Raw genomic sequence first — 17,030 nt, 5'->3', positions numbered from 1 at the left:
TCTGAGTACTCCACTTCCGGTCCAGCTTCTTGTGAATGTATCCTGGGAGGCAGCAGATGATGGCTCAAGAACTTGACCCCTGCCACTCAAACGAGAGACCTAGATCAAGTTTTTGGCTCCTGGATCAACTAGGCCCAGCCTTGTCTGCTGCAAGCATTTGAGGAGTGAACCAGCAGATGAAACTTCTCTCTCTCTGTCACTCTACCTAAACACACTGAGAGGCATACCATGTTCATGGACTGGAAGACTCAGAGAACTGGTGATTGGGCCAGAATTACAGTATGTTGTAAACATTTTCCAATTACCTGATTCCTGTTTGATTTGGATGGTAGGTTTGATGCCAGGTGGCAAAGCAGACTGCTGAGGCTGTTGCTGATGAGTTACTGGAGAAGGCTGGGCCACTTGTTGCTGTGTCTGTTGTTGCACTGGATGTAATTGCTGCTTAGGAGACTGTTGATGCTGTTTAGGAAACTGTGCAAGAATCTGAGTTGGGGCACCCACTAAGCTTTTAGGGGAAGGGAGTCTTGTTGATGCCATTTTGATTGCTGATGTAGATACACCTGTAGAAGAGTAAATAAAATTTGAGAGGAAAACATAATTAAAGTAATAATTAATACATAACATAATTAATAACATGATTAAAGTAATTAATAACATAATTAAAGTAATAATACATAACATAATTAATAACATAATTAAAGTAATTAATAACAATTTCCAATTATTATAGTAAGTAATAAAGATCAGTGGGCAAGTACTGTGGCACAGAAGGTTAAGCTACCACTTATCATACCATCATTTCATATGGGAGTTCTGGTTCAAGTCTCAGGTACTCCATTTCTGATCTAGCTTCTTACTAATGCACCTTGGAAAACAATGGAAGATGGTCTAAATACTTGAGCTCTTGCCACCCATGTGGGAGACCAGGATGGGATTCCTGGCTCCTGGTTTTGGCCTGGCCCAGACTCGGTCTTTGCATCCATTTTTTAAATAGGCTTATTTATTTATTTCAAAGGCAGAGTACATAGAGGGAGGAGAAGATCTTCCATCTGCTGGTTCACTCCTCAGAAGGCCAAAGTGGAGCAGCCAGGACACAAATGGCACCCCTATGGGATGCTGCTGTTACAGGTGGCAGCTTTGACAAAACCAGCCCTGTGGCCATTTCTTGAGTGAATGAATGGAAGATCTTTCCCTCTCTCTGTCACTCTGCCTTTCAAATAAATAAATAAATGAATCTTAAAAGAAAAAAAAAAAAAGATGAGGTAAGTCAATAAAAATCATGATATACTGAGCACTAAGTGTCAGATAAAATGTGCGAGGTTTTACATATCTGATACTGAAACTAAGTCCCTACACAAAACCTTGAATACAGATGCTATACATTATCAGGTCCCAGCCTCCCATAGTCTCCCAACTCCTTCTCATAGCGTCAAGTTCCCCTTGCACTGTTTTCACTAAAATGAACTCACTGAATTGTGGGAGTGGTGCAATCAGCTCTACAAGGTCCCCAATCACTGGGCTCATGAGGTCATTTATTTCTCCTGATTTCTTTCCCATGAACCCCAGGCCCCAAGTAAGAAAGTAACGACTACTTGTAAATAGACCCTAGATTTACTGGTGTCCACTTTGCCATCATCAAAATTCCCTGAAGAACAGTGATAACTGGCCAATCAAAGGAGGGCTATGAGCATTGCAAACCAACCAGGAACTTGGACACAAGTTGAAAACACACCACTCAGTCCCAACGTCAATCTATAAGAACCTTTACCTCCAACTCTTTGTGAAACATAGGATTAAGTGATAGCTGCCAGCCCCTTGCTCTGTATTGTAATAAACACTTCCTTTCTTCTATCACCCTGTTGTTACTGATTGGCTTGATGGACATCAGGTGAGAGAACCGAGTTTTGGGGGTTCCACAGCAATTCCTATGATCAGTTTTGGGGGTGTTATATAACAATATCTAATCCTCAAATTCTGCAAAGATGTCATCAACTACCATTAGATTAAAAAAAAAGGTGGGAGGGGACTGCTTTTTGTTAGAACAAAAGAAACAAAGTATCATACAGGATGTTCACAGAGTTATCAGTCAATAGGTTTTATCAGCAAACACAGGTTCTGGGATGGGCACTGTGGTACAACTGGTTAAGCCACCACTTGGGATGTTCATATCCCATAGTGAAGTACCTGGTTCAAACCCCAGCTAGTCTATTTCTTTCCTTTTTCTTTTTTCAAGATTTTATTGTTTATTTATTTGAAAGTCAGAGTTACACACACACACACACAGAAAGAGAGAGAGAGAGAGAGAAAGAGATAGAGAGAGAGAGATATTGGTCTTCCATCTGGCCAAACAACCAGAGCTGTGCCCATCCAAAGCCAGGAGCCAGGAGTTTCTTCTGGGTCTCCCACACAGGTGCAGGGGCCCAAGTACTTGGGCCATCTTCTACTGCTTTCCCAGGCCATGGCAGAGAGCTGGATCAGAAGTAGAGCAGCCAGGACTCAAACCAGCGTCCATATGGGATGCTGGCACAGCAGGCCAGGGGTTTAACCTACTGTGCCACTGTACCAATTCCCAGTAAATAAATCTTGAAAAAAGAAAATCTAAGTTCTCGATGTGAATAACATAGAAAATAAATCAATTAATTTTTAATCTTATTTATTGATAACACATTTTTCAAGTATTACTCTTCAGTTTCTAGTCAGTCAATTTAAATGCAGCATCAGACAAATAACTCATACTTAAACATTCATCTTTTGAGTTATTTATCCTGGTAAAGTAGCTTTTCTATCTCATTCCAATTGTCTGTAAGTTAGTTATTTCTTGAGAACTCTGAGTCATTATGGGAGTCATGGGAGGCTGAGTCATGGGAGGCTGGGACCTGATGATGTATAGCATCTGTATTCAAGGTTTTGTGTAGGGACTTTGTGAGGGGGCCGGCGATACAGCATAGCAAGTTAAAGCCCTGGCCTGCAGCACTGGCATCCCATATGGGTGCTGCTCCATTTCCAATCCAGCTCCCTGTTAATGCACCTGGGAAAGCAGAAGAAGATGGCCCAAGTCCCTGGGCCCCTGCACCCATGTGGGAAACCCAGAAGAAGCTCCTAGCTCCTGGCTTCAGATTGGCTCAGTTCCGGCCGTTGAGGCCATTTGGGGAGTGAACTAGCAGATGGAAGACCTTTCTTTGTCTCTACTTCCCTTTGTAACTCTGTCTTTCAAATAAATAAAATAAATCTTTTTTTTTAAACATTTATTTATTTGAAAGTCAGAGTTATACAGAGAAAAGAGAGGCAGGGAGAGAAAGAGAGAGAGAGAGAGAGAGAGGTCTTCCATCTGATGGTTCATTCCCTAATTGGCCGCAACAGCTGGAACTGTAACATAAATCTTAAAAAAAAAAATAAGTAATTGTGTGAGAAGTTACAACTGGGTATATACAATGTTTCTACAGTAAAAATAATCTGATGATGAAAGGCTTTTTCTCAGGGGCCGGCTCTGTGGCACAGTGGGTTAATCCTCCGCCTGCGGTGCTGGTATCCCATATGGGCGCCAGTTCAAGTCCCAGCTGCTCCTCTTCCAATCCTGCTCTCTGCTGTGGCCTGAGAAAGCAGTACAAGATGACCCAAGTCCACATAGGAGACCCAGAAGATGCACCTGGCTCCTGGTTTTGGATCAGACCAGCTCCCACCATTGCAGCCATTTGTAGAGTGAACCAACAGAAGACCTTTCTCTCTGTCTCTTCTTCTCACTGTCTGTAACACTACCTCTTAAATAAATAAATAAAATATTTAAAAACAAAAGTTTTTTTCAGTGCAATACTAACTTAGCAAACATTCAGGGGTAATAAGTACTATTAATTTCCACTAAAGATGTGTGAGTTCAAGAAATTCTTCTCTCTTTCAGAATTTTCATCTATAACATTCCTGTAATTGACTACTTAACAGAAGTTTTACATCAATAAGTTGAAACTCGTAACAGAAAACTCAGGAGGTTAAGTCACCACATTCACTTTTAAAATAAAGCTATCTCTTTATAAGATTTATTTTTTATTTATTTGAAAGACAGAGTTGGGGGTGGAGAGAGAGAGAGAGAGAATTCCATCTGCTGGTTCACTCCCCAAATGGCCACGACTGGGGCTGGGCCAGACCAAAAGCATGAACCCAGAGCCTCTTCATGTCTCCCATGTGGGTGCAGGGACCCAGAGACTTGGGCCATCTTCTGCTGCATTCCCAGGCCCATTAGTAGGGAGCTGGATCAGAAGTGGAGCAGCTGGGAATAGAACCGGTGCCCCAATGGGATGCCAGCATTGCAAGTACAGGTTTAACCTGCTATGCCACAATGCCAGCCCCCAAATTAACTTTTTAACCACTGCTAAAACAATGAAAGGAAACTAATAGCCTAATTCTCAAGTACTTGGAATGTTGTTTCACACCTACCCCATCAGAACAAACATTCAGAATTACAAAACAAATGTTAAAATAAAAAGTGTTAAGTAAAACTGTCTCTTGAGAATGATAAAGACCCAGAAGGATAAACCTTGAGAAGTTACTCTCGCTCTCCCGACTTCAGCTTCCTCCTTTGTTGGATTTGCCCTACAAGGCACATCAGAGGTAAGGTCAGGTCAAGTGACAGTTTGAGCGGGGGTGGGGGTGGGGGGTCTTTCCTCACATGATTTATGCTCTCCTCCACCTCCCACTCCCACCCCGCCCTGCCCTGAAGACTAGTGCAGCAGGGAGCCATATTAGAGACACGTGTGTTCTGAACTTGAAACCGAGCCCCTACCAGAGGTGGGGAATGTCCAGTCCGCGAGCCATGTAAGGCCCTCAAAATCATTTGGTCTGGACCTGCCAAGGCAACCGCAGGCAAGACTTGAAATTCAATGCATCTACAGCAGGCTAATTTTTAAGCTGATAATTTTGTATGGCCCGTGAATGTTACAAGTATCCAAATGGCTCTTGGCAGAAAAAAGGTTCCCCATTCCTGCTACGGTCCTGGACTGCAGATGCAAGATACCATCAGGTCCCAGTCTCCCAGCCTCCCTTCCTTAACTTGAAGTTTCCTAGCCCAGCTTTTCCGACTGCAAATCAACTACTTGCTAAATTTAACTCATTGAATTGAGGGAGTGGTGCAGCTGGCCCTACAAGGTCCCTAATCACACCACCGGATTCATGAGGTCATTTGTTTCTCCAGTAGATAACATCCTGCTGTTCTGTCTTGTCTGGAAGGGTTTCTTTCCTAGGAACTCCAAGCCAAGTGTAAAGTAACTGTCATCTACATGTAGTGCGCAGGCTAACTGAAGCCCACTTTGCCATCGTCACAGTTCCCTAAAGGCCACGATATCACCAACCAATCAAAGCAGGGTCATGAGCACTACAGATCAACCAGGAACTTGGACACAGCTGAACGCACACCTCTCAGCCCCAACTCCAGTCTCTAAGAACCTTTACCACTAACCCCTCAGGGAGCCTGCGAATTAAGCAATAGAGGCTGGGCTCCTTGCTCTGCACTTTGCCATAAACACTTCCTCCCTTCCACCACCCAAGGTCAAGCAAGGGGACCCAGGTTGGAGGATTCTACAGCAGTCCCACCCTCAGCTGTGGGGGTTGTGCTGTATCAAACTAGACCTTCTCTGGATCCTTTCTTTGCACCAACGTTTTATGACTTACTGCATACAAAGTGTTACACAAGTGACAGATATTTTTAAAACCATGTAAAAGCTTAAACTTTATATTGCATCAATAATCTACAGTCTGGTTTTAACTGGGGTTAATTGTGCACTTAGATAGCTCCCTAACTAAACTATGATCTCCATATATGTTTTGTTTAGTAAAAGTATTCAGCATGACTCCAGAATCAGAGAATTTAAATCAGGCCTTCAAAACAGGCACATAATAGCAGTGTGATCTAATTAAAGTACTAAATCTCTGATATTTACTTATTTAGTAAAGCTCTATTGAACACATACTTTATCCTAGATATTGGGGAAATGGTTTTGTAGCCAAGAAACATCCCCTGCCTTCAAGAAGCTTCACATTTACAGGAGAAGATAGTCAAATGATCACACAAATGTATCTTTACAGCCAAAAAGAACTGCGAAAAACAAAAAAAGTTACTTTGGTGTTAGTATGCAAAAGGTCTTCTTCCTCTTCTTTGCAAGGACAAAGGGCTTCCCAAAGAATTCAATACCAAAGACATCAGGGAGCCAAAGCAAGATCAACAGCTATTCACCTATGTAGAAGTGTGGCCCAGTGTGGGGTGGCAGACCACTGTGGAGGCTGGCCCAGCGTGGATCAGAATAGGAATGTGGAGGACTTCCACGCTGGGGAGGAGTTCAGAGCACAGCTCAGCAGGTTAAATTAGAGCCCTGGTCGGGTGAAGAAGGTTTCCTTGAGTGAGAGCTACCAAGCCAAGGGTGTCAACAGGGAGGGATGGCTAAGGACCAGAATACAAAGTATGGAAGGGTTTATGGGTAAGAACCACCCCTCTCACACTGCTGCACTGGGAGGGATGTCAGTGCCACTCAGGGTAAGATAAGCACCCACACAGAGGGGCAGCAGGGGAAGGTGTGAGAACTCCCATGGGGAGCGTGCAGGATTTCAGAGCCTGAAGGCAGTGAGAACATTTGCACAGGGAGAGGACAACAGCAGCAAGGATACGAGAGATCAATTACCTACTAGTAGACTGATAAATAAGTATATTAAAAATAATGAAGCTAGGGTTTTTTTACTGTCCAAGAAGGAATGGGAGAAAACTAGAATTACAATGCAGTGTTTGAATGAAATTGGATGTATCAGAATGAACTCATGGATTTATTTGCAGAAATAAACACAGGTGTAAATGTGTGTATAAACATGTGTAAACATACACATACACATGTACACACACACTCCCCAACAACGAGCATATCTAGCACACAGATCTTAGCTTCTATCATTTCCCACTAAAAAGAACCAGGGCTCCTTGGAGAAATGGCTGATTCTAATGCAGAATAGAAAAAATTCAAAATGAGCTTGGCAAACATTAAAAAACTGCCTTAGTGACTGAGACTACTCCAGCTCACAAAGCAAATCTGTTAGATAAGATAGACAGAGACTTCCAGGTCCTGGACAGGCAGGGCCTGCACTACACCCCTCATAAGCAGGAAGCAGCAACAGAAGGTGGATGACTCTATGCCCTGCAACATCCTTTAGGATTAAGGGAATGGAGCCTCTGAGAGGGGAATGATGTAGGCAGACATACAGGATAGCATTGATCAGGTATGTGAGCTGGAAGACCATGCCTTCACCATGCCCCTGTATGACCACATGCCCCTACCTGGCCACACCTGTGTATCTACTGGCCCATCAAGTTAATTAACCACTACCCTTTGGAAGTGGATTAAAGACCCGGGACAATCTGGCACAGTGCTTTTCATTTTTGGCCTTTTGCCAGTATGGGACTGTGCTGCTCTGCGCCTCCAAGGGCGCGTGGCCTTTGGGCCACCCAACTCATGCTTCCTGGCCTGCATGGTCCTCCACGTGGCTGGCTCCTGGTACTTGGTATGTACACAGATTTCCCTCTCTCATATAGATAGGGCACTCACTCTCCTATGCATTTCTCCCACTGAATAAAAGCGTAAAAACTTAAAAAAAATAAATTGCCTCTTAAAGCAAATCTATAACAATACATTATGAGAGGTTTATAATACATAAAGAATTAAAATGAATGACAACCACAGCACAAGGATGGGAGAGAGAAAACAGAAGTATACTTAAAATTCTAACACAAGGGGCCAGCACTATGGTGCAGTAGGTAAAGCCACCGCCTGTGCTGCCAGCATCCCATGTGGGCATCAGTTCAAGTATCAGCTGCTCCACTTCTGATTTAGCTCCTTGTTAATGCAGCTGCAGAGGAAGACGGCCCAAGTACTTGGGCTCCTGCACCCACATGGGAGAAGCTCCTGGCTCCTGGCTTTGGATCAGCCCAGCTCTGGCCATTGTAGCCATTTGGAGAGTCAATCAGCAAATGGAAGATCTCTCTCTGTCTCTGTTTTTCTCTGTCTCTCTGTCTCTCTCTTTCTCTGTAACTCTTGCCTTTCAAATAAATAAATAAATCTTTAAAAAAAATTCTAGCACAACACATGAAGTAGTATATTATTATGAAGGTAGGCTATTATAAATTATAAATACTATAAAAGCTCTAAAGCTGGATTCTGAACCAAGAGCAATTTTGCCACCACTACCAATTCTACCTCCTTCCACCCCTGGGATATGTGGCAGTCCCCAGTGTTTTGATGGTCACAACACAGGGTATGCTACTGGCATAGTGCGTAAAGCAGGGGATGCTGCTAAACATCCCACAACCCGCAGGTCAGCCCTTGGATCTTTTCTGATCTGAAATGCCAATAATGAGGAGGTTGAAAACCCTACTCTAGAGTAACTATTCAAAACAACAAAACAAACAAAAAATCAAGGGAGCAGGCATTGTGGTGCAACAGGTTAAGCCGCTTCTTGTCATCAGAGTACCTGGGATAGAGTCCCACCTCCACTTCCACCCAGCTTCCAGCTAAGGCCTACGAGGCAGCAGATGATGGCTCAGGTGCTTGGGTCCCTGATCCTAACATGGGAAACCTGGATAGTGTTTAGGGCTCCTGGATTCAGTTTGGTGCAGCCCCAGCTATTGCAGGCATTTGAGAAGTAAACCAGGGGGTGGAAGACCTCTCTCTCTCTCTCCATACCTTTCAAATAAATAAGAACTACAAGTTACAAGGCAGTGGAGGCTATAAAGTGAAATCTTAAAAAAAAAAAAACAGAAAAAAACTGAGTAAAGCCAAAAGATTGGAAAAGAGAAGAAAAGGGGGCTAGTGTCATGGCGTAGTACGTATGTAAAGCCAGACTGTGAGGCTGACATCCAATATGGCTATCGGTTCGAGCCCCAGCTGCTGCATTTCTGATCCAGCTCCCTGATAACATGCCTGGAAAAGCAGCAGAAAATGAGCCTTGGGCCCTCCCATGTGGGAGACCCAAAAGAAGCTCCTGGCTCCTGGCTTCAGAACAGCCCAGCTCCAGCCATTGCAGCCATCTGGGGAGTGAACCAGTGGATGAAAGATCTCTCTCTCTCTCTCTCTCTTTGTCTCTTCCTTTATAAACTCTGCCTTTCAAATAAATAAATCTTCTAAAAGAGAGAGAGAGACAGAGAGAGAAGTGAAGGAACAAAGAACAGATGAAACAAACCAAAACAACTGTCCAAATGGTATCCTTGGGGTGGGCATTTGACCTAATGACTAAGATGCCAGCTAAGACATTCATCTCCCTATCAGAGCACCTGGATTCAATACTCAGCTCCACTCCTGACTCCAGCTTCCTGATAGTCCAGACCCCAGGAGGTGGTGATGACGGAAGTAACTGGGTTCCTGCTCCCAGCTTCAGCCTCAGTCCAGGTTGGTGAAAGCATTTGGGGAGTGAACCAATGGACAGGTTATCTCTCCCTCTTTTAAAAGTCAGAAATGATCAAAGTGGATAAAAAAGCAAGACCTAACAATGGATATTTATTAGAGATGCATTTTAAATACAAAGCACAAACAGGTTAAAAGTAAAAGGATATTTAAAAAAAGAAAGAAACTTGAAATAGCTACATGAATATCAGAAAATGCACACATTGAAACACTAATGGTAGCATCAAGAGTTATCAGAGATAAATACAGACATTTCCTAATGAAAGGAGGTCAATTTGTCGGAATAAAACCATACTAAATATGTATATATCTAATAACAGAATTCAAAATACACAAAATCGGGGCCAGAGCTGTGGCACAGCAGGTTAAAGCCCTGGTCTGAAACACTAGCATCCCATATAGGCACCGGTTCAAGTTCCGGATGCTCCACTTCCTATCCAACTCTCTGCTATGGCCTGGGAAAGCAGTAGAAGATGGCCCAAGTGCTTGGGCCCCTGCACCTGCATGGGAGACCCAGAGGAAGCTGGCTTCAGATATGTGCAGCTCCAGCCATTGCAGCCATCTGGGGAGAGAACCAATGGATGGAAGACCTTTCTCTCTTTGCCTCTCCTCTCTCTGTTTAACTCTGACTTTCAAATAAATAAAATAAATCTTTAAAAAAATACACAAAACCAAAACCAACAGAATTAAGGGGGAGAAGTATTCAAAACCACATTTATAGGTAGAGAATAGAAACGGTAAAAATAGTAAAAATCATGGAGGATTTAGACAATTCTATCAACCAATTTAACCTCATGGACATGCACAGGGTGAAATGAAAAGTCAACGGTTCTAAAATCATTTATTAAGTAAAATCTAATACATCATATGCTCTTGACTGCTGGTCTAATTTCTTTCCTCCTCTACTCTTCCTAACACAGCTCTGTTTTCTGCCCCCCAAAAATCCACCTTCCCAGGCACAGGCATGCACTTTGGGGAAGGTTGGTAACCCTTGAGGGAATGTCCTAATCAACTTAAGCCAGTGATGATGGGCTTATTACTTTGGCCAGAGACTAATGAAGTCAGGGTATATGACAGTTATGGACAGCACAGCATAAGGGAAATCTCCTGGGGATGTCTAGGAAAGAGTTTCTCTTTCCTAAGAGAGACCCATAGAAGGGGACTGTCCCTTTATTTATTTTAAGATTTATTTATTTGAAAGGCAGAATGACAAAGAGAGACAGAAAGAATGAGATCTTTCATCCACTGGTTTATTCCCTAAATGGCTGCAACAGCTGGGTCTGGGCCAAAGCCAGGAGCCCAGAACCCCATCACGGTCTCCCACATGGGTGGCAGAGGCTCAAGTACTTGAGCCATCATCTGCAGCTTCCTAGGCACACTGGCAGGGAGCTGGATCAGAAGCGGAATACCTGGGGACTTGAACTAGCACTCCAATATGGGATGCAAGTATACCAAGTGGTGGTTTGACTGCTGTACCACAATACCCACCACTCCCGGACTGTCTTTTTTTGTTTTGGACATTTTCATAGCTGGATGTGATACCTAGAATGCATTCATACCTGAAAAAAATCTGATATTCCAAGGAAAGCAAAAATGAAAGGTAAAAAGAAACCTTGCTGGTTCCCATGAATTACTGCCTCATTTAACTGGATCTTCTTTTTCACTGTATATTATAACTACAATATTACCCTTTTCTCCAGATGACCAACTCAGAATGACTATTCTAATTAGCATTAATTTTAAGAACTTCCATATTACAAATATTAAAGATTTCTTTTTCCTTCCTATAGTATGAGTCAACCATGCACCATCTGCCCCTCCCTGTTGTTGGAACCATCCCTACACTTACGAACACGGAGTTATCCATCAAGTTGCTGCGACCACCTGACAGCCCAGGTACCGACACAGGAGCCACCACAAAAGTCCAACAGTCACAATCACAACTACTGGGTCTGGATGCTTCTACCAACACTGTCCTTCTGTTCAACAAGCACCTTAATCTCTTAACATAATAATATCTAAATAAGTATCTCAAACAGAAACAAAACAATAGTTTCTGGATTATCTAAATTCAGTAATTTACTTCCCACATCCCTCATGCTCAATTAACCCTTATGGGAAACCTGAATTTTGTTTCTAGCTCCTGGCTTCAGTCCCAACAAAGCCCCAGATACTGCAGGTATTTGGGAAGTGAAGAAACAGACAGGAGCACACTCTTTCTAAGTCTCTTTCTGTGTCTGTCAAATAAACAAGAATTTCAAATTAAAAATAAAAAAACTTCTATTAAATTAAATCGATTAAAATTGTATTACAGTAACATATTTGGATAGCTCTTAAAAATTTGTTGCCACAAGATTTAACCTGCATTTTGTGAATGTTTACCATGATGATTAGGTGTTATACGCCTTGGGAGGATAAGCTGCAACAAGCATATGAATACAAGCAAACTGAGTAACCCTGTATTCCTGCCATTCTCAAACTGGGAGAGTGAGAGCAGTTACCTAAGATTTAACAGTAGGGACCTTCACACACAGAGAATTTTCTTCAAAATTCTCATAGACCAACTAGGGCAGGAGGAAACGGTGAATGACACTGACCTTGTGCTACAGTTGACATGACCACAGAGGGTGTGGAGGACACCACAGCTGTCACCGCAACGGTATTAGGTACAGGCGACGGTGTAGAGCTGCTGCTGCCATTGCTGCTACTGCTGACCAGAGAGGACTGAGAAGCAGTTATCACCACGGGCGGCTTCTGGGTGGTGGAGGCGATGACTGACGTTGGGACAAGCTTAGTGACTGCAGCATAGTTATGGGACTTGGAGAGGATGTTGGGGACGAAGGTTGAACTTGGTGATGTGGTCACTATAATCACCTAGGGAAGGGAAAAGAAGTCATTTTCATGTACCTACAATTCCACTATTGTAGTCAGACCCAAATTAGTTACATACAATTCAAAAACAGCGTATGAAACATGAAGAAACAATTCAACAAAATGAATACACAACTAAAGATATATGAAAGCTTTCCTTTAGTCCTGCTCATCAACATACATTTAAAAGCAACAACATTTACCAAGCAAATATTGTTTAAAACATCATTCAATGCTGTGTAAGATACAGCAAAGTAAACATTTCAACATACTATTGAGGGAGTATAAATTGGTGCAATCTTTCTAGAAAGTAATTTGGACATTCATTCATTTTTATTAATTGAGCATCTACTATGTGCCAGGCATGGTTCTAGATGCTCAGACAAAAAAAAATGAAGAAAGTAAAGTTCCTACTTTCAGAGTGTATATTCTACTAGGGAAAAACAATAAACAATTTTTTTAAAAAAGTCAATGTCATGTATTAAAACAGAAGAGATAATAAAGCAGAGTGAGTAAAGGACGATGGGAGCACTCTACAATTCCTCTTACAAAGTACTCAGTGAAGGCCTCTCTGTAAGGCGACATCTGAGCAGACAGACACCAGCAGTACCGTGTGAATCATGTCACCACCTAGGAGAGCATCCAGCAAGACAGGGAGTGGCAAACACAGAAACCCCGAGGCAGAAGCAAGTTTGACTTGCACAAGAAACTTCAAGAACCTAATGAACAGGATTGAAACGTATAAGGTTGAGAACAGTAGGAGACAACTGCAGAGAAATAATGACAGTTTACACCCTTGATATGATATGATAAAAATGCTACTTTCTGTGGTCTTCCTCCCAAAAACCCAGAACCCTAGTCTAACCATGAGAAAAACATCAAACAAATGCTAACAGTGGGGCATCCTACAAAATACTTGACCATGACTCCTTAAAACTGTCCAGGTCATCAAAAACCATGAAAGTCTGAGAAACTTTCAGAGTCAAGAAGAGTTTGTGCTGTGGCATAGCAGGTAAAGCCACCGCCTGCAGTGCTGGCAACCCATATGGGTGCTGGTTCGAGTCCTGGCTGCTCCACTTCTGATCCAGCTCTCTGCTATGCCTGGGAAGGCACTGGAAGATGGCCCAAGTCCTTGGGCCCCTGCACCCACATGGGAAGACCTGGAGGAAGCTCCTAGCTCCTAGCTTCGGATTGGCTCAGCTCCAGCCGTTGTGGCCACTTGGGGAGTGAACCAGTGGATGGAAACCCTCTCTCTCTGCCTCTCCTTCTCTCTGTGTGTAACTCTGACTTTCAAATAAATCAATAAATCTTAAAAAAAAAAAAAAAGAGTCTACAAGTAAATATAATGCCATATCCTAAATGAGATCCTAGAACAGAAAAAAATAAGTGAAAACCAAAGAAATATGAATAAACCATGGACAATAGGCAATATTAACACATTAATGTCATTCATTGATTGAAACCAATGTATGATGGTAATGTGGAATGTTAAGAATGGGAAATTGTGTGTACAGGGTATACAATAAATCTGTACTATCTTCTCAACTTTTCTATAAATCTAAAACTGTTCTAAAAAACAAAGTATCTTTTAAAGAGCATTATACAACCTTCTTGGTAAAAAGTACAGTAGGACAGTGAAGTCAGGAACAAGGAGACTAATTAGGAAGCTCCTATAATAAACAGAGCAGAAATGATAGTAACCAAAATGTTTGCAATGGAAGTGATGAAAAGTGAGCAGATTCTGAATATATGATAAAACCAACAGGATTTGCTCATGAGCTGATAGAGAGAATGGAGAAAAAGAGATGTGATAAAGATAGGTCAAGGTTTAGCCAGTATGGCTAGAAAACTGTAGATGACTAAGACAAAGCATTTCAGACGGAGAGACTGTTTAGGGTAATGGACCTAAGATTAGAATTAGCCTGATGTATTTAAAAACAGAAAGAAAGCAAGTATGGCAGAAGCATACAGAGCAGGAAGGGGTTGGAAAAGTAAGAGGACCAGATCAAATTTGTAAGCCAGAGTAAAGAATTTAGAGTGTATGCTAAGCATGCTGGGAAGCCACTGGAAGACGCACGCACGGGATCAGACTCAGATTATTCTGAGATAGAAAAAATAAAAGTTGGTGGTTAATAGAATGTCAGAGTTAAGCAAAAGGAACGGAATCAAAAATAGCTCCAAGAGCTAATATTATTGCTTACCATATCTCCCAACAATCCTATTACACAGATACTATTATCCCCATTTTACAGTGAGAACATAAAAATCATTAGTAATTCTGTAGTAGCACAGTTTTCTTCTGAGGTGAGTATAATGGTGATACCTAAAAGAGTGCAGTACCTTCTTCTTTCACTAAAATTATTTGTACCTACCTAGGACAGAAAAATTGTTTTGAAAAATCCAAAGAATTCAAAGGGGAAATTCTTTTTCAGTTTTGTGTCAGTCCTAAAAAAGAGCTCAAGTCTTTATTTGTCATAATTTACTGACTATATCTGAACTCAGTGCCTACACCTCAAAGACACTCTGACTGAAACATTTTATATGTTATATATAGATAAATATAAATATTTATTTCCAATGTTTTGGAAAATTACAAGATAAATGTTTTTGTGTATTACTTTATAGAGTTTGTTAACTACCTGAGGAGTCAAGAAAGATACCAAAGTCTGAACCAGCAAACACCTATGTAGAGTTGATTAGCATTCATCAGGCTTGACCAGTCAACTCCTTTCTAGCTTTATTAGAAAAACAACTAACCATCATACAGAGAAGGGACCAATATGGTAAAGGGACCATAAGCTTAAGAGTCTAACTAACCTACACTCAGAACCTTCACCTTCTACTTAAAGTGACAGCCACAGGGGCATGTTAAAATCTCTAGGCTCGGCCAGCGCCATGGCTCAATAGGCTAATCATCCGCCTGCAGCGCCAGCACCCCGGGTTCTAGCCCTGGTTGGGGCACCAGATTCTGTCCCGGTTGCCCCTCTTCCAGTCCAGCTCTCTCCTGTGGCCCGGGAGTACAGTGGAGGATGGCCCAAGTGCTTGGGCCCTGCACCCCATGGGAGACCAGGAGAAGCACCTGGCTCCTGGCTTCGGATCAGCGTGATGCGCCGGCCACAGCAGCCATTGGAGGGTGAACCGACGGCAAAGGAAGACCTTTCTCTCTGTCTCTGTCTCTCTCACTGTCCACTCTGCCTGTCAAAACAAAACAAAACAAAACAAAAAAAACCTCTAGGCTCTTGTGTCTACTGTGTCTACTGTTGAGGAACAGTGTTTTATTTCTTCATCCTATATGTTGAACTCTACTTAGTACAGGGTTAATCTTATAACATCAACTGAAAATAGATCTTTGTAAAAATTAAAAAGTGGGAATAGGAGAGGGAGGAGGAAGAAGGGCAGGAATGTGGGCAGGAAGGAGAGTAGGGTGAGAAGTATCACTATGTTTCTAAATATGTATATATGAATTACATGAAAGGTGTACACCTTAAATAAAATTTTTAAAAAATCTGGGCTCCAACTTTCATTTATAAAATGGGGATAATAATACCTACCTTGCAAAAGCATTATAAGGATTAAATTGAGATGATGTGAAGCATCTAATATAGTGCTAGGCACATAGAGACGGTCAGTATTTACTGTCAACAAATGGAACATCTCAGCTGTTTTCTATTATTACTACTTAATAAATGTTAAAGGGATATCAGTAAAAGCAATATAGACCACATACTGGAAATGTATGCTATTTTCCTTTCATTAAAAACATTGTGGGTATCTTTCCCAAGACTCTGATACCCATGAGAATCCAAAGAACTCATAGCTACCACCACAACAAAACCGATTAGAATAGTAATAGCACTTAGGTCTCACTTCTGCCAATTCGGAACTAATACTAGTACCTTCCTGGTGTACAACGCAGCACAGACGAGGATTCCCCAGGCCTTGGCAGCCACGTATGCCACAGTTACTTAGCATCGTCCTGTCGTGGGCAAGGGCGGGGGAGTGCTCACACTCGCGACCAATATTCACAATTTCAGAACTGCAGTATCTACCTAACAGTTTCTAACATTAAGACAATGAAACTGCAGCAAAATAAATCTCAAGTCTTTAAGAGCATGTTTTATGTTGCACATAGAAGTGATATGACATATTCTAGATTTCAGTCTGAAAGATGATTTCTGATCTGGAAGAAGGGGATCGTCTAAAATCAGAGAGTCACCTTGGAGGAAATCTCGCGGCACTTTATGGTTACTTATTACATAGGGCAAATGAAAGGGTTTTGAAACCAAGTGAACCAAACAGTGTTTATTCAGGCCATAATTCAAATTACTGACCTTCTAGCACTCACAAAAACTCTTTAAGAGTGCTGGGACTTGCACCCTAAGGACAAAATGAAAAATATCAATCAAGCACATGAAAGCATAAAGCTATATTCTGTTGCTTTGTTTCTGTAAGTGCTGTACCAATGTTATGTTTAAAATGAAGGCACCATAATAACAGAGGTGGACATTTGTATTCCCTAAAGATACATAACCTACTTCAATTTTTTAAGACCTATTTATTTATTTGAAAGGCAGAACAACAGGGGTAGCAGGGGACAGAGAGATCTTCCACTGCTGGTTTATTCTCCAGATGGCTGCAACAGCCAGGCACTGGACCAGAGTGAAGAAGCCAGGAGCTAGGAACTACGACCAGGTCTCCAGAAGTGGAGAGGCCAGGACTCAACGGCACTCTGAT

At 42.1% G+C, this 17,030-nt stretch overlaps 1 protein-coding gene across 40 annotated transcripts in view; it reads right to left on the bottom strand.

Moving 5' to 3' along the window:
- EMSY (EMSY transcriptional repressor, BRCA2 interacting) overlaps nt 1-17,030 on the bottom strand; it is a 92,648-nt gene that overhangs the window by 48,108 nt on the left and 27,510 nt on the right. For all 40 annotated transcript variants that reach the window (XR_011389390.1, XR_011389389.1, XR_011389394.1 and 37 more), the window contains 2 exons: nt 12,023-12,299; nt 306-560 (listed from right to left, as the gene is read on the bottom strand). Coding sequence is in view for 37 of the 40 variants with exons in the window: in XM_051822186.2 (XP_051678146.1) it covers nt 306-560; nt 12,023-12,299 (532 nt within the window). In the remaining 3 variants the exon portion in view is untranslated. The remainder of the gene's footprint in view (nt 1-305; nt 561-12,022; nt 12,300-17,030) is intronic.

Source organism: Oryctolagus cuniculus, chromosome 1 (genome assembly GCF_964237555.1).
Source record: "Oryctolagus cuniculus chromosome 1, mOryCun1.1, whole genome shotgun sequence".
Lineage (NCBI taxonomy): Eukaryota > Metazoa > Chordata > Mammalia > Lagomorpha > Leporidae > Oryctolagus > Oryctolagus cuniculus.
This window is presented reverse-complemented; position numbering and strand designations above follow the sequence as displayed.